We start from the raw sequence: 23705 nt of genomic DNA, 5'->3' as shown, positions 1-23705 counted from the left end.
TAAATATGTTTTTTATTGTAAAAATACTGTACAGAAAACAAACTTTACAACTTTGGTGCGGGGGGGGGGATCGGGGAGGATTGGGTGGGGGTCAGGGGGAGGATAGGAAGGGATGGGAAGGGGAAACAAAGGAGGAGGCTACAATGCTTGATAAGAAATGTACTCATTACCTTGCTCATGTGATTGTAACCCCTCTGTACAATATTTTCACAATAAAAAAATACTGTACAGAGGGGTTACAGTTACATGAGCAAGGTAATGAGTCCATTTCCTATCTTTGTTTTTCCTCTGGATCAAATTTCTATGCTGCTAAGATTGACGATTCAGCAGAGCTCTTATTTTTCTCAGAACTGAAGTAGGATTTTCTTTTTTTATATGTGGTGTTGGGGATGACACCAGGGAAAGCAGAATTTTTAAAGAGATATTTTGCTATTTTTGAGTTTGATGCTTTAAGAATTATTCTCTAGTAAACGTATCATTTTTTTTTTTTTTTTTGGGTCTGGTCATGGGGCCTGAACTCAGGGCCTGGGTGCTGTCCCTCCTCAGCTCTTCAGCTCAAGGCTAGCACTCTACCACTTGAACCACAGTGCCACTTGCAGCTTTTTACTTTTTGCTTATGTGGTGCTGAGGAACAATCCCAGGGCCTCATGAATGCAAGGCAAGCGCTCTACCACTGAGCCACCTTCCCAGCCCCTCATTTTTTTTTATAATAAACTTTCGACAATCAAAGACATATTTTTTGCATTCTGATCTATTGAATCCTAAGCCTATGAAACCGTGATCTTGGTAAGCCTTCCAATACTATCTTTTCCACCTTGGTCACACATGTAGTATGATCAACTGAAACAACTATATGTCGGGGTATAAATAGATGCACAACTTCTACCATTTCCGTGTCACAGTGGAGGGTGTGATGGATAAATCTTCATTGTCAGCTTGTCTGGATCCAGCAAGAAGCAAGGAATTAGTAAAACTCACCTCTGTGTGTACTTTCTGTTTATGTCAGTAATGATGTTTCCATAGAGGACTAGATCATAAGGCTCTGACCTAGTGAATGTACTAATCACTTAATGTGATAGTATTATCCAGAGGTGGGATTAAAAAGGTAGGTCATGGGGTCTAGCAGGAAGAAGTAGGTCACTGAGCATGGCCCTTGGGGGCTACACCTTGCTTTGGCCTCTTCCTTTTACTGCTTCCTGTCTGCTGTGTCTTCCAACACAGTCTTGCTGGCATGATGTTCTGCTCAAGTGCACAGGGCAAGAAACCATGACCTAAACCTTCTGAAAATGTGAGCAAAAAAATCCTTCCTCCTATAAACTGTATTTCACCATACTGAAAGTAATTAATACAGAGGATTTACATTTTGTACTGATCTTTATGTTGAAACCTATAAAAGCAACTTTAGTCCTTTACTGTTTATTATGGCAGTATGAAGACTAAAGGCTGTAAGCATAAACAAAACTAGCTCTTCTCTCCTAAAACAGTACATGTTATAGCTTGCAAATCCTGAAAAGCCTAAGACATTGCAAGTGATTAGACACATAGATTTCTTTTCTTCTTCCTGGAACTAGAAAATGGCTATATTTTCATTTACAAAATTTAATAAAGTAAGATCATTCTGATGAACCACACACGGCTATTGATTTATTTTGGGATAATTAAAATTTATTGGTTCATAAGTTAGCCTCTAGTCAATCTTAAAATACACCTCAAAGTAAAATCAATTTAAATTTTATTATGTACATAAATTTGAAAAGAACACGTTAGGAAGAGTAAAAGGAATATGACAAATGTTGAGTTTATAGAAGAAAGCTATTTGCAAAATTTTTCAGAAATTCAGAAGGCTATTTTAAGAAAACAAATATTACTAACTAGTTGAGGTTAGCTGCTCCTGAGTACCATACTCGCAGTTCCCAAATAGCAGCTCTTTTTCCTTTCTCCTCCTCCCTATTCTCTTCTTCTTCCCACTCTCTCTCTCTCATAGACACCATGTCACTATGTGACTGTCTCAGTCTTTGAGTGCTGGAATCATGCATGTATACAAATACACTTGGCTTAAAACTAGTTCTTTTAGGAGTACTATTTTTTAAATAATCTAAAAACTAGGAGTATTAGGCATTTTGGTAAAGAAATAGGACAAAAAAGTCAGTATTTAGTTATCTACTTGAAGGCAGCTATACATACCAATTTCTTACATATTCTTTCAGAGATAAGACATGTATGAATGTATGCATATATATTTTCTTAAAAATCACATTGTCAGTTATTCGACATAGTTTTCTGCATTTTGCTTTACTTTTGATGCTTGCTATTCCATGTTAAGACACTGTGACTTCCCTAAAGACACATGAAAAAAAATGCATGAACTGATTCTAGGTATCACTTACACTGCCCACTCTAAACTTTCATAAAGAACAGGGAGTGCCTGCTTGGCTTTGTGTAGGCCCTGAATCCAATTACTGACACTTTGAGAAAAAAAGCCTGAGACTTTACAATTTGTAACTAGTAAAAACCAAAGACTAATTTATTTAATCAGAATATGTAGAAATCTGCAAATAATTAGCCTGCTTTAATTAATTAATTAATTTTTGCCAGTAGTAGGCTTGAACTCACAACCTCATGCTCTTGCAAGGCTTTTTTTGAACATGATTGGTACTCTACCATTTGAGATATACCTCCAGTCCTGGCATTTTACTGGAGATAAAGAGTTTTTTTTTTCCTGGAGATATGAGTTTCATGATTTGTCTGCCTCAGTTAGCTTCAAACTTTGATCTTCAGCTCTCAGACCCTCAACAGCAAGTATTATTATAGTTATGACAAACCAATACTGCTTTGTTTTCTAGTAAGAATGGATTGATTGTTCCTCATGAAAAATGTCAGGCACCTTTTGTTAGACGTGCTTAGTCATTTAAAATTTGCTACAATGAAATTAAGTGACAGGATGTCATGAGAAGAGAATAGGAATAAGCTAGTCAATAAAAGTTCTAATTTAAAGTTGATAGCTTCTACATTCATTTTAAACAAGGACATTACCTTCGAGGGATATTGTGAGGGTAGGGAATGACAATCAGCTGGGAATTTGGAATGATTGCAGTCCACTCTTGTTTTCTTACTGACTGGAAAAAAAATAAAAAAATTTAATACTTAGAACATTTAAGAAACAAAAATATTCTCCTACATAAGGAAGCAATCTCAAGTGTTTTGAGAAGGTACGTGTGTGTGTGTGTGTGTGTGTGTGTGTGTGTGTGTGTGTGTGTGTGTGTGTGTGTAGTGCAAAATAGGTTTTTTTTGTAAAATTTTCGGATCTTTTTAGGTCAGGATCTTTTAGGGCAGGATTGTTTTGTGTCTTCTGAATTCATTCTCTCAGTAAGTATTTCTTGGACAAACACAGAAGGCAATGTTTAAAGTGATAAGAATAAGTTTTGCTTACTCAAGTTGGAGGAGACTGACAAATGACACATTATTCTACATATTATATTTGTGTTTAGCACATGTATATGGGTATATTAAAAATCTTTTAGTTATGTTAGTAAAATATTCTCTAGGTTGTTAAGTGATGAAAAATGTAGAAAAAAAGCAAGCAGGAAGAGAAGATAGGAAGTTGTGAAGTGTAAGGGCAAAGAAATGAAAAAACTAGTATTTTCAACCATGGTATGCTCTATATAAGATAAGCTAAACAAGTCAGTGCCAATCAATACTTTTATTCTTTAAAGGTAATAAAGATACTTGAATTATTTGAATTCGAATTTAATTGATTTCAAATTATTGAACTCAAATATTTAAATGGTATTAAAACAGAGTAATTATAAACAAACTAAATTCTTACCTTCTCCCCAGAGGGACGAGGGATGCCAACATGAAGATGGTCAAGAAAATTTGCACTTCGACCTAAACCAAGCACACTGTATGGTAGCTGAAGAGCTAAGTGTGCCGACTGGCTGAGCTGTGCAGCTGCGGTTAATCAAACAAAGCAAAACAAAAATCATTGCTGGAAACATTGTGCCCATCAAATATTACAATGATAAAATGTTCAGAATTCAGGTAATACAACTTATTCTTAAGGTACAACAATGAAAAGCAAATGTTTACTTCATTAATATTAATTCATGTTTACAAAATGAAACAGCTTTAAAAGTTAATTGACATTAAAAATTACCTATATAAAAGGGTACAGTTAAGTGTTTTGGTGTATCTGAAGAGTATCCTGAAATACTGTAATATATACGTGACACTTGAGTTACTTAAAAAAGAAACTCCACACCAGCAGTGTTAATTTGTTTCCAGCCACCACACTTTTAGGTGTAAAGAAATTGCTTCCTGTCTCCGAAGACACAGCTGCCCTCATACATTGTAAGGTCTGTTTTCAACTGGCTTTCACCTAGCTTAATGCTCTCATGGTTCAGGTATTTACTAAATTGTCTAACTTCCAGATAACATATCATTATATTATATACACTACATTTTGTTTCATTAAGTAATTTGATGGATGGATGTTTGGGTAATTTCCACTTTTTTGTTATTATGAATATTAATGTGGAATTAATATACTTTTTTGTATGTTTGTTTTCCTGTCTTTTGATTATAGACCTAAGAGTGTTTAGCATCACTAGGAACTACAGATCTGCTTTCTAAACTAGCTATAGCATAGCTTGATGGGAGGAATAACTATATTGGTCAAGTATGGTTAACAGCAATTAATTGTATATATCTAAATAGCTACCACACAGATTTTGAATGCTACTAACACAAAGAAATGGTGTGAGGTGATGGATATGGGAAATAACAGATTTGATCATTTATACATTGTATAATATACTGAAATGTCACACTGCAGTCATAAATATGTATAATTATTTTGTGTCAAGTAATAAGGTGCCACTGTTTCATGTTCCTACCGGCAGTGTATAAAGATACTTCCAATTATTCTGCATCTATACTTATTGTCTTCTGGGTTACAACTTTAACTGTTGTGAAATAATAACCCACTGGATATTTTATTTGAATTTCCCTAATGACTAATGATGTTGAGTTTTCTTCTTATGTACTTATTGATCATTTGTGTCATTATATGTCATTATATTCCTTTTTATTTCTGTAAGGTTAGTAGTAGTCTCTTTCATTCTGGATTTTAGTAATTATAATCTCTTTTTCTGATTAAGTCTAACTAAAGGTCTATCAACTTAATACTAGTTTTTTTTTTCTTTAATGAAGGTATCTGGGCTTAAAGTCAGGGTCTCATAGCTGGTCCTCTATTGCTTGAGTCATGACTGTACTTCAGTATTTTACTGCTTAATTGGAGATAGAATCTCTGACTTTTTTGTCTAGGCTAACTTTGAAGTGCAATCCACCAGATCTCAGTCTTTTGGGTAGTTAGGTGTGAGCCACTGGTGCCTGGTTAATTTGTTAATACTTAAAAAAAAATCTTTGGGCTGGGCACCGGTGGCTCATGCCTGTAATCCTAGCTACTCAGGAGGCTGAGCTCTGAGGATTGCAGTTCAAAGCCAGCCTGGGCAGGAAAGTCTGTGAGACTCTTATCTCCAATAAACCACTAGAAAACCGAAGTGGCGCTGTGGCTCAAGTGGTAGAGCGCTTGCCTTGAGCTGGAGTGCAGGGACAGTGCCCAAGCCCAGAGTTCAAGCCCCATGACCGACCAAAAAAAAAAAAATCTTTGGTTGAATTATTTTGCTGTCTGTATTGCCTATTTGAATTATTTCCTGCCACTTGATTATTTTGGTTTTTCTTTTCCAATGATACTTCAATGATGTTAAAAATCACTAGTGGAATATTTTGAAAATTCATAAATATGTGGAAATAAAAAATCCAAAGTAAACAATGGGATGAAGGAAAAGTCACAAGAATTAGAAAATACTTTGATGTATATGTAAAAAAGTACAACACATCAAAATCTACAAAACCTACAGAGTACAACTAAGACAGTCATTCCCTAGTCTATCCACCCCCTTGCCCCAGGGCACTATTCCTGAGCTTTTATGCTTAAGGCCAGTGCTTTACCACTTTGAGCCACAGCTCCAATTTCGATTTTCAGATGGTTAATTGGCAATAAGAGTCTCACACACTTTCCTGTCGAAGCTAGCGTCAAACCTCAATCCTCAGATCTCAGCCTCCTGAGTAGCTAGGATTACAGGAGTGAGCCACCAATGCCTTGCGGCTATGACAGTTTTAATGGGGAAACTTATTGCTTGGAAATGCCTATTAAATAATAACAACAATCTGAAACAAGTTGCCTGATCTTCTTCCTTTCCTTCCTTTTCCTCCTTTCCTTCCCCTTTTGCACCCCCACCCCCACTTTCCCTCTCTTCTCTCCTCATCTCACATTATCTTTTCTTGAGGTCTCACTATGTTGCCTAGGCTGTTTTAAAACCTCTTTAGCACGTGATCCTCCACCTCAGCCTCCTGAGTAGTTGGGACCATAGGGGACATCTCCATGTCTGGCGCCAATTAGTATGAAATAATCTATTTCTCATTTTAATATTTCACGTATTTTTGGGCTCTTTAGTGAAGTGCATACGTATTTAGGGTTTTTAAAAATTCAGTCTGACTCTCATTTGTGTTTCATTTATATTGAGTGTATTGTATGGCAGTATTTTATGTATACTATTTGCTGTTTATTTCATGTATCTTATGTTTACAAAATTCTTTTATTTCTCCATTGATGCTTTGTTTTATTAAATATTTTCTTTTCCATATGGATTTTGAAATAGGGTCTTCACTATGTAACCTGGGCTGACTTTGAGCTCTTGATCTTCCTGAGTGTTGGGATTACAGGTGTAATCTGTCTTTTAACCCAGAGAGGTTCTACATACTTATGTCGACAGTTAACATTGCCAGTAACATTTACTGACGTGTGTGTATTCAAGTTACTGACTAGTGTCCCTCAGGTCAGCTTGAAGGGCTCCCCATAGTTTTCAGATACTGCTAGTGATAAGTTCTGTCTCGGGTTATCAAGGAATGTCTAAAAAAATGTCATTTTGGAAGGATAGTTTTGTCAGATATAGAATCCTTGATAGATAGTACTATTTTCTCCTTTTCTTTTAGCACTTTCAGTGTACTACCCCTGCCTTCTAGCCTCAATCATTTCTGATGATGAACCATCAACTGTTAACCTTATTGAAGATGTCTTAAATTTGATGAATTATTTCTCTTGCTACTTTCAAGAAGCTGTTTCTTTACAGTTTGACTATGATGTGTATGAGTACAGAATTGTGAGTTTATTCTGCTCGGTTTGCTGAGCTCCCCAGATATTCCAATTAATATTAGGGTGGATTCATTATTCATTATTTCTTCAGATAGTCTTCCTTCCACTTTCTCTCCTTTTTTTTTCATCCTAAAATTTCTATTACAAATACTGGTATCCCTGGTGGTGCCTTCCTAGGTCTTTGAGATGTAATTTTATTTTTTTTCTGTAATTCAGAGTAAATACTTGGAATTGATAACATATACAAATTTGAGGATCCTTTTGTTAACTAAAATCTGTTGCTGAGAACTCTACTCAATTTTTGTTAGTGTACTTAAAAAAATTTATTGCAAAGGTGATATACAGAGGGACTACAGTTACATGAGTAGGCAGAGATGACCATTTTTGTCTAATTTGTTACTCCTTCTCTCATGTTCTCCCTCCCTCCCTCCCCTCTAATTCCCCTGCCCAACGTATTTCCAACATATTGTCTTTATCACTGTTGCATAGTTTCCCCTTTGTCCTTTACCTCACCATTTTGTTCTTCCCCTTCCCTTCCCTAGTTCAGATAAATGTATATACAATATCCAGGGTACTGAAATTGAATGCAGTGACAACAGGGGATAAACTATAGGGGGAAACAAAAAGAAAAAAGAAATCATGTAGTACATTGAGAACAACAACAAAGAAAAACCTCTTGTGTCCATGTCTCAGAGTTCATTTCACTTAGCATTATCTTATAGTCATATGCACATAGGTATTGAGCTACACTGCCCATCTGCTAAGATTGTCCTTGATGTATACTGATTATTACAAATAAGGGAGACCACGGACCTATGTTTCTTTGGGTCTGACTTACTTCACTTAATATGATTTTTTTTCCAAGTCCATTCATTTCCTTACAAATGGGGCAGTGTCATTCTTTCTGATGGAAACATAGAATTCCTTTATATATGTGTATGTGTGTGTGTGTGTGTGTGTGTGTGTGTGTGTGTGTGTGTGTGTGTGTATCACATTTTCTTGATCCATTCATCTACTGAGGGGCATCTGGGTTGGTTCCATATCTTAGCTATGGTGAATATTGCTGCAGTAAACATAGTTGTGCTGGTAGCTTTAGTATGGTCTTGTTTGTGGTCTTAGAAGTGGGAATCTTAGGTCATAGGGGAGCTCAATGTGTAGTCTTTTGAGGAACCTCCATACTGCTTTCCAAAGTGGTTGAACAAGTTTACACTCCCACCAACAATGCAGTAGAGTTCTCTTTTGGCCACATCCCCTTCAGCATCTGTTGTTATTCGATTTCTTGATTATAGCCATTCTAACTGGGGTGAGGTGATATCTCAGTGTTGTTTTGATTTGCATTTCTTTTATGGCTAAAGAAGGTGAGCTTTCTTCATGTGTCATTCTTATTTCCTCTTCAGAGAAGTCTCTCTTTAAGTCTTTAGCCCACTTATTAATAGGTTGGTTGTTTCTTTGAGGATTTGTTGTTGGGGGATTTAATTTTTTGAGTTCTAAGTATATTTCAGATATGAGGCCCTTGTCTGTGGTATGTCTAGTAAAAGTCTTCTCCCAATCTCTGGGCTTTCTTTTGATATTGCTTGCTATGTCCTTTGCCATGCAGAAGCTCTGCAGTTTCAGCAATCCCATTTGTCCAACCTTTCTTTGATTTGTTGTGTTTTTGGGTCTTTTTTAAAGAAAATTTCGGCCTGTGCCAAGAAGCCCTAAAGTTTTTCCTATTCCTTCCTTTAACGTTTTCAGGGTATCTGCTTTGACTTCGAGGTCTTTGATCCATTGGGAGTTGATTCTGGTGCAGGGTGATATACAAAGATCTAACCTTAGTTTTCTACAAGTGTTTAACCAATTTTGCCAGCATCATTTACTGAAGAGGCTGTCTTTCTTCCATCCTATTTTTTTGGCTCCCTTATTGAAGATTAGGTGGCTATGCCCAAACTAAACTGAGAATATTTAAACCAACTAAACAGACCCATATCAAGCACTGAAATAGAAACAGCAATAAAAGACCTCCCATCCCAGGGGCTGGGAAGGTGGCTCAGTGGTAGCGTGTTTGCCTTATATGCATAAGGCCTTGGGTTCGATTCCTCAGCACCACATAAGCAGAAAAAAAAGCCAGAAGTGGCGCTGTGGCTCAAGTGGTAGAGCGCTAGCCTTGAACTGAAGAGCTGAGAGAGAGTACCCAGGCCTAGAGTTCAGGCTCATGAACGGACCCCCCCCCCCCCCAAAAAAAAAGACCTCCCATCCCAGAAAAGCCCAGGGATCCAATAGATTCACAGCTGAATTCTACTAGTGCTTCAAAGCAGAACTCACACACTACTTCTCCAACTCTTCAATGAAACTGAAAGTTCACTACAAAACTGGCTTCTATGAAGCCAGCATAACCCTCATCCCAAAACCAGACACGGACTCATCAAAGAAAGAGAACTATAGACCCATTTCTTTGATGAACATCGATGCAAAACTTCTCAACAAAATTTTGGTCAGTTGACTTCAACAATTCATCAAAAAAATCATACACTATGATCAAACAGGATTCATACCAGGGATGCAAAGCTGATTCAATATATGCAAGTCAATTAATGCAATTTAGCACATCAGCAGGAGCAAGGACAAGAACCACATGGTTATCTGAATAGATTTAGAAAAAAGGACCTAATACCACTTTATGATGACAGCTCTGGAGATGTTCCATGGAACATTCCTCAATATAATAAAGGCCATGTATGACAAATCTACAGTTAGCATTATACTTAATGGTGAAAAGCGAAAGCCATTTCCTCTAAATTCAGGAATGAGACAAAGATGTCCCCTCTCTCCACTCCTCTTCAATATAGCTCTGTACTTTTTACCTACATAATTTTTAGTTTTTTAATAAGTAGAATGACTGAGGATTGAACTTAGTACCTCATGTGTTAGGAAAGTGCTAAGTACTCTGCCACTGAACTACAGTCCCACCTCCATTTGACTTAAAAATTATTTCTATTGATCTCTTCTGTGTAGTTGGACACAGAGTTCCTTTTAATTACTTTACACAATTAGCTGTAAGGCAGTTAATATAGATAGTTGATTTATTCTCTATCTACTAAGACCCCTTCATGTACCTTTTTGGCTTTTTTTTTCCTGTTTATTTTCATGACTTTGAAGTTTTGTTGTAAACTGGACTTACTGTCTGTGGTATTATATACCTATCCTCCGAGTTTTTTGTTTTTGTTGTAGTTTATGTTTATCCAGTGGCTTTTCTAGAGTTTTCCTGACTTTTCTGATTCTGTAGATCCAATTATTCTCTGAAGTGCCTGCCCCTAAATTCTTTATTTCTATTTTAACAGATCTTGTCATAAGTCTAGCATCCTAGAGGGATAAATAAAATTGGCTCAATAAAATTTAGTGGCTAATGATTAATCATAAGATTTCCTTAAATACATGACCTCCATGTTTTCTACTCTTTGTTCAGAAGACTTGAATGTGAAAGTAGGCTTTCAAAGCTCACATAGATCACAGGACAGCCTCACCTTTCATTTCTTGCGTGAGCATGGTCTCAATGTCAGGCAGAATGATTCTATTTAACAAGATGTTTAACTTTTTACACATCTACTCATTTTTTTTAGATTCCTAAGAATATGTTATAGTTTTTTTGAGTAATTAAATAGATTTTTTGAATAGTCTTCCAGGAATTCCCGTTTATATTTTAGCTATTTTTTTCTTTTTTTGGGTGTGTGTGTGTGTGTGTGTGTGTGTGGTATTGGGTTTTGAACTCAGGGCTCTACATGGTGTAAAAGTGAGATAAATAACCCATGTTTTATGTTACTTTGAAGAGAAAAATAATTGCAAAAAGTATTTGTTAGTTTCAAATTGACAACAGTATATCAACATCATTTAAAATCAAGGAAAGAACACTGAAAGAGGCCAATGTATAAAAATCAAACCAAATACAATCTAAGTAATCATAAAAAAATGGACAAATACTGAATGCTTACAATATCCCTAAAACTATGGCAGATGTTTTCTTGTATATTAGCTCAGTATGTCTACACAATGACACTATGAAAATACTATTTGTACATCAAGAGGTTACATAATTTAATTAAAATAAAAACCGATATAATGGCAGTTACAACTTAGTAAAGTTATGGATCTGGGATTTAATTTCAGCAGCCTAATTCCAAATCCCACACCCTTCACCCATCACCATCATTTTTAGGTGCAAAGGAAGTGTGATATTTGTCTTACTGTTTTAGAAAAAGGACTTTTTGTGACAGGACATAACTTAATCTTTTCCAATGATTCTTCTCTCTTTTTTTCCCCTACTTGCCATTGTAGTATTTATGAGGTTCTAGATATGATCTGGGCACCTATACCATTTTATACCTAGTCAAGGATTCCAGTTAATATGGAATTGTTATTTCTTATAAATCAGGCCAGTGGTCCATACTTCATTGCTGTGGTGTTTGAGCTCATTGAACATAACTTGGGCTTGGGATGTTCCTTTTGTATACCTAAAGCGTGGGCTATTTAAGCAAGCCTTCTGCAGGAGAAGTTGGTTAATCTTGTGGATTTTTGGTGAGGAAGAGTTTAACTCATTTATATCCTTGCACAATAAAGATGGTGAAAAAGTAAGTTTTGAATATGGACTGGCTTCAGTCCTACATTAGGACTTGGGCTCAGGTCTTGTGCTTCATTTCAGATAGCTTAAAAGGGTTATTATATCTGGCAGTGAAAATTTCAGGACAAGTCTCATTGCTTGTAGGGTGGATGAAATATCATATTTTTGTTCCATGTGGAGCAATTTCTGAATTTTCATATGAGAAAACAATAGGTAGGGGATAACAGTTCTCCATGGGAAGACTGTAATTTGAGAATGGGAAACTGAATAAATACATGAATGATCAAGGTTAAGAAAAATGCAGTTAAGACTGAAAGAAAAAGATTATGTTCACAGATAGCTTTGATATAAAAATACCTTATTACACATAAATATAATTTGGCCAGTATTTGGCCAGCATGCCACAAAGGCAAGTTCCAGCAGACTTACTAATGGACATGACACATTCCTCTCATGGCCTGTTTCATAAATTAGACACACTATTGTGTAAAGGAACCCTTTTACACTGTGATGAAATTACAAATCTAAGACCTGTGTTGATTTAATGTCACTATATAATCACTCCTAGTTTTTGAACAGGTTAGTGATCATCTTAAAAACAACAGAGGCTGTCTAAATAAACATATAGTCCCTGCAGAGGAAATTAGTTAATACCTTTACTTTGGGGGGGCATGTACTGGGATTTGAAATCAGGGCTTTGTGATTGCTAGGCAGATGCTCTACCCCTTGAGCTACACCTTCAATCATTTTTGCTCTGATTATCTTGGAGATAGGGTTTTACATTTGCCTGGGCCATCCTGAACTACAATCCTATTTATATTTCCTACTAATAACTGGGATGATAGATGCTTGACACTTTCTGTTGAGATGAAGTTTCATGAACTTTTTGCCTGGGCTGGCCTTGAACTATGATCCTCTGATCTGTCTCTCAAGTAGTTAGGATTACAGGTGTGAGCCACTGGAACCTGTCATGTTTCATCTCCATGGCTGAATAATAGTTCATTGTGTGGATAAATACATGTGGTTTAGCTATTAGTTAATATTTGGTTTACTTCTACTTTTTGACAATTATGAATGATGCTACTATAAACATTCATGTACAAGTTCTTATGTAATTATGTTTCTATTTCTCCTGGGAATATAGCTAGAAATGTGATTTATGAGTCCTGCACTAACTTTACACTTATTTGATTGAAGAGCTGGATAATATGATTTTGGTAATTTTTTAAAAGAATTTTATTGTAAAGGTTATGTACAGAGGGGGTTACAGTTACCTAAATAAAGTAATGAGGACATTGCTTTTTGAACAGTGTTACTCCCTCTTCATTTTCTCCCACTTCTTCCTTCCCACTCCCCTTTGATAATTTCCTTACTATACCTTAATGTACATAAGCATATAATGATAGACTTGTAAAAGGCTATTGGTAATACATGTAAATACTGGAAGGGGAAACAATACAAGAAATCCCAGCTCTTAGAAAAGCCAAACTGTATTAGGTTTTATTGCCTCTGGCATTCCCATTTGATGGTGTCCCTCCTGAATTGTATTAGGGAGGTAAACTTTTCTCTGATGAAAGGAAAAACCTCTCTGCTTTCCAAATGAGTGGAATAGGAAAGCTTTGCTTATGTCTCAGTGACTTTATTTTATATGCAAAAGACCTATACCTCTATGAAAGGCAAAACTGTCACTTTGCTATAATGGACATTTTTAAGTATCAACAACAAAAAGCACAGAAGAGTTATAGGGATAAAACAGATGCCTAAGAATTTACCAACCAAAGGTGACAGGAGAGTTTTTAGTTTCACATTGAAGATTAGATTTACTGACATATGTGATTTTGAAATAAATGTTCATTAGGAAGCCGTTACATGTTACTCAATTTGGAGAGACCTGGAAGCAATCACTAGACCTAAGACATAAAAATACTTTAGAAGTGCTTGTTTCTGAAAAGCCATTTCTTTCATCTGTACCTATTGGTGGACATGACTAAAGTTGTGACTATGTAAGCATATTCTTTAAAACTCCTAAGCCTCCTGTTGCTCTGCTGGTCTTCCCCTTTCTTATTCCTGCAAGACCCCAAAGCCCCTTATGACACTTTGGATGAGGTTGATACTTTCATCCTTGTAAATTCTTTCATAGTTGTCACTTTAGCAAAGCACAATCCATTCTTTCTCATAATTATTGCTAGATAACATATGAATCTAAAACAGTGTATTTTGGCTACAAGCATTTTATTTCTCATGATTTGGTGAGCTGGCTGGACAGTTCCTGCTGGTTTTGACTAGGCTCACTCATGTAGCTATATTTTCCTGGCAGGTTCCAGGGTACATGACTGGGTGGACTCTCTTTTTTATTTTCTTTCATCCTCTAGGACACTAGACTGGCCTTCACACAAAACCTCAGGGCAGCATGCCACAAAAGTAAGTTCCAAAGTGTTAAGAGCTTGTGTCGTGTCTCCATGGCCACACACATTAATGGAGGAGTGGACTAATTATGGTATGGATACCAGGGAGGGGCATTAGCGTATCAATTTATACTTGAGTATTAGATATTTAAAAAATATTTTTGAGACAGGGTCTTGGCAGTGTTGCCCAAGCTGGCCTTTAAACTTGTGGACTCAAGTCGTCCTCCCACCTCATCCTCCTGAGTAGCTGGGACTATAGGTAAGTATTACTCTGCTAAATTATTTTTTTCTTTGTATTTCTGTTTGGGAAATTTGACGTATCTATCTTCAAGATCACTGATAATTCCCTTGGCCATATCTAATCTATTGATGAGTTCATCAAAAACATTCATTTCTATTAGCTTCTGATTTCTGCCATTTTTCTGATATAGTCCTTTGCATACTAATCATATTTATTTTACATTTCTGCCCTTATAATTTTAACTTCTCTAGAATATTTGAGTCTTTCTGTTTCTTACTTTTTCTCTGTAGACTGTTTTTTGTTTTTGCTTTTTAGAATGCTTTGTAATTTTTTTTTTTACATAAGAGCTACATATGATGGACTGAGTTTAAATAAATAAGTAGATTTTTTTTGGGGGGGGGTACTGGGGATTAAACTCAGGGCCTTCTAAGTGGTCAGTTGGGCTGAGTCCCTACCCCTTTTCATTTTAGTTTGGTTTTCAGGGTCTTAGCTTTTGCCTGGGCTGGCCCTGGACTTATAGTTCTCCTACCTATACCTCCCTAATAGCTGGGTTTACAGCAATATGCCACCACACCTAGTTTGTTTTTGAGATAGGGTCTCAGTAATTTTTCACTCTGGTTGATCTCAAACCATAATCCTATCTCTATCTCCTAAATAGCTGAGATTAGTTGTATAAGTTACTATACCTTACCCTAGTGTGAAGCTTGATGTTCAACTATGAGTTTGCATTTACTAGTTGCTAAGGCTGGGTATGCAAGAAAATAAAGTGTTCTCTAGCGCTTGATTTTATCTTCTGTGTAGCCTTTATGTTCCCCTGGGAGATAATAGTTTTAAGTGGTGACAGAAAGAGACTAGGAGTGTAGCTTGCTAGAATGTACATGCTAGAGTGCTTCCCTAGCATAGGGAGGATGTGGCTTCTATAACCCTACAATCAGGTCTCAGTTTTGTTTCAGCCACTACCTGAGACAGGAAGGCTAGAGTGGGGCTGAAGTTGGGTGTTTATGTCTCTGAAGTCAATAAAGAGTCTGGAGAAACCCAAAGATTTTGAGCTTCAGTAAGACAAGTTTTCCTTGAGGGCAGGCTTTGTTAATGAGAATGGTAACTCTGGGTGCTCACTCAACATTTATCCTTTCCTATCCCCTCATAGAACACAGGGGATTGTATCTCAAACTGTGACCTGGATCCTGTTGTGGAGGTTCCTGGAGGTAAGACTCATGGAAGTTCTTCTCTAGGGCTGGGCCTCCAGTTTTAGTCTCCTAAACTTGCTGCAAGCTCTCCAGCAATTACTCTTCTGTCATCCTGTGCTTGTAGCTATGGCTTCTGTTCCCAGTAAAATGTGGCTCTTTTTTTATTTGCTTTCCAGTCTTGATAGTGGTGGTTGGCCATGTATTATTTTCTGCTGTCTTGGAGAAGAATTGTTGGTTTTCAGTTTATAAAGCTCCATTTCCTCCTTTCCTTTCTTCTATGTAAGTTAAAAATACTCTTAGTGAATTTATTTTTCTATCAAATCAGTATTCTTATATTTGACTGAAGGAAAAACAACACAAAGAGCCAATTGAATGAACTGAAGACCTGTGAATTACTACCTCAAGGAAGATTTGTCACTAAATAAATAAAGTTCACCACTTAGTTTATATGGATGTTCCATATATGTTATTATATAATAACTGCTCATTTCTAAATTATACAAAGATCTCAATAGTAATTGCATTAGCTCTTTAAGAAAAGAGCTAACTTTGTGTTGTTTAGCTTTGTACCAAGAAGTTTGGCATAATATTCTGAATAAATACTTAGTAATAAAATATGCATAGGAACAATGAAAATTATTTTAGGGGTTTCAAAATTATTCCCTAATGTTTAATGCTTTTTGATGGAGATAATTTTCTTACAAGGCACTGTTGGATTATAATAATTTTATACTTTTTGGGGCTGGGAAGGTGGTTCAGTGGTAGAGTGCTTGCCTTGCATGCATGAAGCCCTGGGTTTGATTCCTCAGCGCCACATAAGCAGAAAAAGCTGGAAGTGGCTCTGTGGCTCAAGTGGTAGAGCGCTAGCCTTGAGCTGAAGAGCTGAGGGACAGTGCCCAGACCCAGAATTCAGGCCTCTTGACTGATAATAATAATAATAATAATGATAATGATAATAATTTTATACTTTTTATATAGGATTTCTGTGTTTTATGGCATAGTTCTGATCTATAGTACAGACTATATAACACTGAACTTTCCAGCCATTATGCTAAAATGAAAAGAGTGGCAATTTATATACTAGTAATATGCTTCATAGTTAAAAGCATTTTGTTTCATCTTGAAAAATATATGGATATTGAGAAAACTCTAGATATTGTGACTAGGATAACAATGTACTTTATAGCTGGCACATTCCTAATAATAAAATATAATAGTATATACTTTTGGTGTTTTTCTACTTTAGTTGTTGAACTGATAGCTCTTGTGGTTAATGATATATTAACTTTTTCCTCTTTATTTGCTAGTCACAATCTAAGAGAATGTAATTTCCACGTGAAAAACTATTTTTCTTTTGTTTACTCTGTACCCCTCACATGTGGAGAAATACTAGCTTACTACTAAATAAATGTGTTGAATAATATAATACATCAAAAGCAATGATGTGATAGACAGTGGTTTGAGGGTTGCTTTGAGTTGAGTGATCACGGAAGGCTTCTCAGGCAGAAACATAAATATTGAATTGTAGATTAGGGAAGTCAGTCATGTAAAGTTATAGGAACATTCCAGCAGAAGGTGATAGTAGCTTTTAACCGTGGTTGGTAGCAGTGATGGAAAGATAATGAGTTAGGATCAACTCGAAGTTTTCATAAAGGTAGTGCAGGAAGGGGAACCAAGAATCAATCTGGTCACTCTTTTATCCTAACTATCCAGGAGGTAGAGATCAGGAGGATCATGTTTCGAGGACAGTCAGGGAAGAAAGTTGGTGAGAGTCTATCTCAACAGGAAAGGCTGAGTGTGGTGGCATATGCTTATCAACTAGCTATGAGGGAAGCATAAGTAGGAGGACTGTGCTCTAGTCAGGCTGGGGGCAAAATATGAGGCCCTACCTCTAAAGTAACCGAAACAAAAAGGGTTTAGGGAATGGCTCATGTAAGCACAAGACCTTGAGTTCAAAACTTTAGTAGCACACAAAAAGAGAATGTTTTCATTCATTCACAAGTGAATAAATACTTTCAAAAGCATTCAAGAGAGTATTTTCACTACAAGGAAGTGATAGACCTTTGACGAAATTGGTATTCTTTCTCTGATTTGAACATAAATGTGTACAATCTTTCTGTGGCAAGTAAAAAGGATGAGGCTGGGTTTGCTGCTGTATGTTTGTAATTTCATCTGTAAAGGTGAATCTGGCCAGACTGCCATGAGTGTGGCTGACAGGATTCAGCTAGAAGTGGGGCTGTCACAAGCCACAGCAAGATTTAAGTGAGGATAAAAAGGTAAATCATATATACACACACACACACACACACACACACATATATATATATATATATATATATATATATATATATATATATTCAACAAATTATGCTTTTGTATGGGAGTCTGGAGAATTTTCTTGGAATCATTTCCATATTTTAATGGCAATATAGTCTTTTAAATTGTGGCAAAATTCACACTAACTATAAACTCAGGGCCTGGGTGCTGCTCCTTAGTTTTTATACTCAAGGCTATCACTCTCCCATTTGAGCCACGTTTGGCTTTTGTTTTGCTGGAGTCTCATGGACTTTCCTGCCAAGGCTGGCATCGAACCATGATCCTGAGATATCAGACACTTGAGTAGCCAGGGTTACAAGCATGAATCACTGGTGCCTGGCTCTGTTTCCTTTTGATAATTCTGTTGGATGTCAAGTGTAATTGAATTGTGATCTTGGTTTTTGTTTTCTAAATGATTAGTGCTGTTTCATGTCTTTTTATCTGCATTTTTTTTGTCATTAGTATGTCTTCTTTGGAGGAATGTTTGTTCAAGTCCCATACTGATCTCAAGATTTTTCTTAATTGTTGAGCACTCTTATCATCTAAAATTTTTTCTTATTTGTATTTCAGTTTTTGAGTAGTTATAACTCCCTAGTAGTTTTTCAAACCTGTATGTGCACAATTACTCATTCACAGGGTAGGTATGAAAAAAATGCTAGGAGAACAATAAAGAATATTGATTAGAATATTTGGTATAAGACTGGCAAATATTTTAAAAATTAAAAGAAAAATTCAAGTTTTATCTGTATTGCTTTTGTTTCTAGAGTGAGCCTGAAACCTGAATGAGCCAGTGCTGTGGGATGCTGCTCTTTAAGGGTAAGAAGTTCTTCAGAACACTATGTGTCCTTTCCTAAGCTACTTAAGGGTCCTGAGTGCAGTCTTCCTAGGTGAGAGATAATATATCTCAATCATGAACACTTATCCCATTCATCTATTATTTACCTATCATTAAATAAAATAATAAAATATTTATTGATTACAGAATGAATGCTATTACCTATTGCAATATAAAAGAACAACAATATCTTCATGTTGGGCTGGAAGTTCAATTTGTTAGTACAACATTTTCTATTCTGCAAATATAAGAAAAGCGTTATTTGTTTTGCTCCAGTAATGTACTACTGAAAAGCTTTTAAAGGTAGTTGTGTTTTTATGGAAAAGGCTTACGTGTACTAAAATAAGCTATTCATCTACATATTTTGTGAATATAGCCATTTTATTTAAAGACAGAATTTAAAGTTGAATGGCTGTACTTGAATGTTAGAAACAGAAGAAGAATATTTTAAGATAAATATGTTATTTTTTCCAGACTGTATTAGGAAAATGGATTAATTAAGTGCAGGAGTTTTTTTCTTTTTTGGTTCGTCGTGGATCTTGAATCCTTGATCTTGAATCAACTCTTTAGCTCAAGGTGAGGCCTCTACCACTGTGTCACTTCTGGTTTTCTGGTGGTTAACTGGAGATAAGAGTCTTAGGGATATTCCTGCCCATGCTGGCTTTCAACCGCGACCCTCAGATCTCAGCCTCCTAAGTAGCTAGGATTACAGGAGTGAGCCCCTGGCGCTTGGCTAGCATGTTTTTAAATAACTTGTAATTACTATACAGGGAATATTTCTCATTTCTTGTTTTTGTTTTTTTTTTTGTCGGTCGTGGGGCTTGAACTCTGGGTCTGGGCGCTGTCCCTCCGCTCTTCAGCCCAAGGCAAGCGCTCTACCACTTGAGCCACAGCACCATTTCCAGCTTTTTCTGTGTATGTGGTGCTAAGGAATTGAACCCATGGCCTCATGCATGCAAAGCAAGCACTCTACCACTAAGCCACCTTCCTAGCCCTATTTCTCATTTCTTACAGTGGTTTAAAATATCTATGAAATTTTTTTTTTGTTGGTCATGGGGCTTGAACTCTGGGCCTGGGTGCTGTCCCTCAGCTCTTCAGCTCAAGGCTAGCACTCTACCACTTGAGCTACAGCGCCACTTCCATATCTATGAAATTTTATTTGAAAAAATTTGTGCACTATATACTTTTGAAGACAATATCTCAACTAGAGAACATGAGAACACCATTTGAAATGCTAAGTATAGTTAGTGCTTGGTAACAAATCAGTAACAAATAAGTATTAGTCATTATTATTATTACTTATTATTATTATTACAAGTCCTGGGTCATAAAAAATGGTATCTCTCAGGCATATATCAGCAATGCATTAGAATTGGGCTGGCAGGGTAGAGGCTCTTAAGTAAAGTAGGATCAGCTGCGCCTCCGAAATCTAAGGATTGTGTAACCATTATATAAAGTCTGTGTCTGAAATCATTATGAAATAAAAAGATCATAAAATACTAATAAGGTCTAAAACAGTAAGAAACAGGGACATCATAAAACAACAGTTTATGTTTGTTAAATTGCAGTAATCATTTTTCTTTTTACATCGTTACCCTTGCTTAAAAGGAAATAAAACAAAGATTTTTAGTAATATTTTTTCTTTTTAAAATACCCTAAGCCTTTGTAAGGTGACATTTAAAACTACTGATATAGTTGTAAGAATGTGCAGGTTTTGAAGTCAGTCCAGTAGGCATTTCTGATTCCGTGGTTTGCATGTAGTTCTAGAACAGTGCACACCTGGTGGGCACTATTATTGTAACACAGTAAATATTATTGTAACACAGTATGTATTCCAGGCTGGCTTCAAACTCATGATTCTTCTGCCTGAGCCCCCTGAAGCTGGGATTACAGGTATGTACCAATATATCTGGCTTTCCATTTATTTTTTATGAACAATTTCCAGTACTTTATATTACTTTAAGAAAATCTACTTATAATCTGAAATGAATTATATCTATGATAGATTTTAGTTCAACAGTATTTTCCCATATTCTTTAAAAGTGGACTCCTGTGGTTTTGAGAGAAAAAAAAAAGCTTAGGGATGTGCCCAGGCCCTGAACTGGTACCAAAAACAAAACAAAACAAAACACACAAACAAAAAAACAAGTGTTTCTACTGATCCAACAGACTATTCAATAATTTTTAAAAAATCTTTGTCCCTTATCATTCTAGGACATCCAAAACAAAATTCCATGCAAAAACAGACCTAAAGGAGTCTTGTCTTATGGGAAAGGTATAAGATACAAAGTAGTACTGATATCTGATAGAGTTCATTTGGTTTGGGGATTGAAACTAGTAAAAGATTGATGAAACAGTATTATTACTGTCAGATTCAGATGTACTAAATTAGTACAGAAATGAGGAAGAGGTAGAGATAAAAAACCGGTGAAAGGGCTTGGAGCAGGGAGGTGGAAAAGTCAGATAGGAAGGTAGACTGGATCTGCCTACCACACATAAAGGGCAGAGACAGAGGATGGTAAATTTGGGCTCAACTGTATAAGTCTTTGATCCTACCGTGGGAAGCTACTTAGGGATATAAACTGAACTGTGCTTTAGAAAGTTAATTTGAACAACTAAATTTCTTAGTGACTTCCACATTCTGGATGATTAATCTCTGATATCACTGAGGTTAAAGGAGCAGATTTTACAGCAACTAGGCCAGAGATGAAGGAAAGATGAGTAACAATGATTCACAGATTTAAGTCATGAGCAGCTATCGGCAGTAGCTGAACAGGTGTGATCTGTGACTCCAGTCCATGATTTTTTGGTTATTTTTGATTCTGTGGTTTTCATTGGTCTGGTTAGTGAAGACTGACAGTAGTCAAAATATATCTAAGTGAATAACAACCAAGAATTTCAGAGTAAACTATCCTTATAAAAGCAAGTACGTATGAATAAATTGCTAGACAATATAATTTATAAGCTAGAAACATTCTTCTACAAATTTACTTACTTGACTCCATGTGATACTGATTTCTAAGGAATTTAAAATCAAGAGTGGTGAAAATTAAACAAAGTGGTGTAGAGTTTTCTTTTTTAAACATTAAGCAGGCCTTCATTCTAGATTCAAACTCACAGGAAACATTTGTATTGACAGTATTGTATTTGTTTGTTTGTTTTTTTAACTGTATTTTTTTGTCTTTTCTTTTTTGGTACTGGGGATTGAACCCAGGACATTGCACTTGCTAGACAAGCGCTTTGCCACTGAGCTACATTCCAGCCCGAGAGTATTATATTTGATTGTACCTTTTGATTTCCATGTTCTTTTTTATTGGAAATATTGTTGTTTGAAGGTAGTCATGTATTTAACTAGACAGGTGCTATACCACTTGAGCCCACCCTGCTGTTTCAAAGATTTTATTTCATTTGTGCCTTTGCTCAGTGTATACTAAGTGTTTTCTGTAAAAAGCAACTGTGACTTTCCACCTTTATTGCAGTACATAGGGGTTTTATATGGAGGTACCTTGCAGCCCTAGGTAATGAGTAGGAATACAAATTCCTTTATTCCAAATTTTGACATAGTATATAGGATTTGCTGAATCACTTAAAACCTCTAGATAATAACACTTTAGTAGCAAAGCTTGCAGAATAGACAAATTGTATTTCTTTCCTTAGTTCCTGTTCCCAGTTGTTATGTGCCAGTTTTTCATCACTAGAATCTATGTTGACTATAAATACTCTTCTAGAAATTAGTTTGTAACTAGAATCTCATAAAGTAGTTGTTTTTGTTTGCATTACCGTTTCTAATTTCCTTTCTTTTGATTTTCCAGAATATGACTGATTCATTTACATCTGTAAAGATGGGACTGCTTAAATAACTGGATATTAAAAATCCTTTGGTTTTTATGAAGTATTGTACTTCCTGTAATTTATCAATGCATTCATTCTTTCAATAACATATATTGTAATTATATCAAAAGAATCTGCCAGTTGTTGCTTTGAGCTATGCAGTATCAGAGTATCATTCATCCGTGAGCCACATACACCTATCCTTATCTCAGCCAACTTGGCTATTTTTGTCAAACTGTAGCTTATATGAGATTTAGGTATGGAAATGGTTCTCTTCAAAAGAATTCATTTCTTTCATACAAAAAGAATGTTATGGATAATCCAGGAAAGCCTAATATTTCCTTCCAAATTCTTATCTTATACATTAAAAATATGTCCCATCAATTAAGTCTTATTCAGGCTAGGACTTTTGGCTGAACTATATGTGTGACAGTTTAAAATGTGGTAAGAACTGAAATAAAAATAGAGACTAAAATAATTCTTTGATGGAGTGATATAGTATAAACAGTACATGACTCCTTTTTCTAGAAGATAATTTCAGAAAATATGTGTGAGAAATGAACGTTAGGAATCAGTTGTTTCTGATATTGGGGTATGTAGTTGACAATCATTGATTATGATGGGAGAAATATGGATGTTTCTAATTGAAAGTTATAGCAAGACAATTTGCTTACAAGACAATTTGTTACAACAAATCATGTTCCATAATAAGCTTTTTACCATCAGTATGAATTCTTGTTATATTTAATTCAAATATTTCTCTGTCTTTCAGACATGCTATTAGTTCTCAATATATTTGAACTGCTTCCATATTTAAAGCATGAGTGAGTGTTTAAAAAAGTATAGCTGTGTGTTATGGTTCCAACTGTTAAAGAAAAAGGCAAAAGAAGTTCGGGTTAGCTAGTCTAGGACATTTAAATACCATCTAAAAAATGAACTAACAACAAAGGGGTGAGGTCCTGCCTTTAATCCTTAAAACTGCAAAACTGCCCCCCTATAAAAAACCCACAAAAACTCCCTCAACACACAAAAAAACAATCCTCCAAACCAAACTAACAGGAAATGAGGGATGGGGAAGGGAAA

At 35.9% G+C, this 23705-nt stretch overlaps 1 protein-coding gene across 1 annotated transcript in view; it reads right to left on the bottom strand.

The window, feature by feature from the left end:
* Nucleotides 1–23705, bottom strand: part of Itfg1 (integrin alpha FG-GAP repeat containing 1) — a 205113-nt gene that overhangs the window by 3333 nt on the left and 178075 nt on the right. Inside the window, exons 15-16 of the mRNA XM_042667371.1 lie at nucleotides 3827–3951; nucleotides 3034–3116 (exon numbers count right to left, since the gene is read on the bottom strand). Coding sequence (XP_042523305.1) covers nucleotides 3034–3116; nucleotides 3827–3951 — 208 coding nt within the window. The remainder of the gene's footprint in view (nucleotides 1–3033; nucleotides 3117–3826; nucleotides 3952–23705) is intronic.

This window comes from Dipodomys spectabilis, unplaced genomic scaffold, assembly GCF_019054845.1.
Source record: "Dipodomys spectabilis isolate Male_0828 unplaced genomic scaffold, ASM1905484v1 ptg000394l, whole genome shotgun sequence".
Taxonomy (NCBI): Eukaryota; Metazoa; Chordata; class Mammalia; order Rodentia; family Heteromyidae; genus Dipodomys; species Dipodomys spectabilis.
Note: the sequence above shows the minus strand (reverse complement) of the source record. Positions and strands in the feature narration are given on the sequence as shown.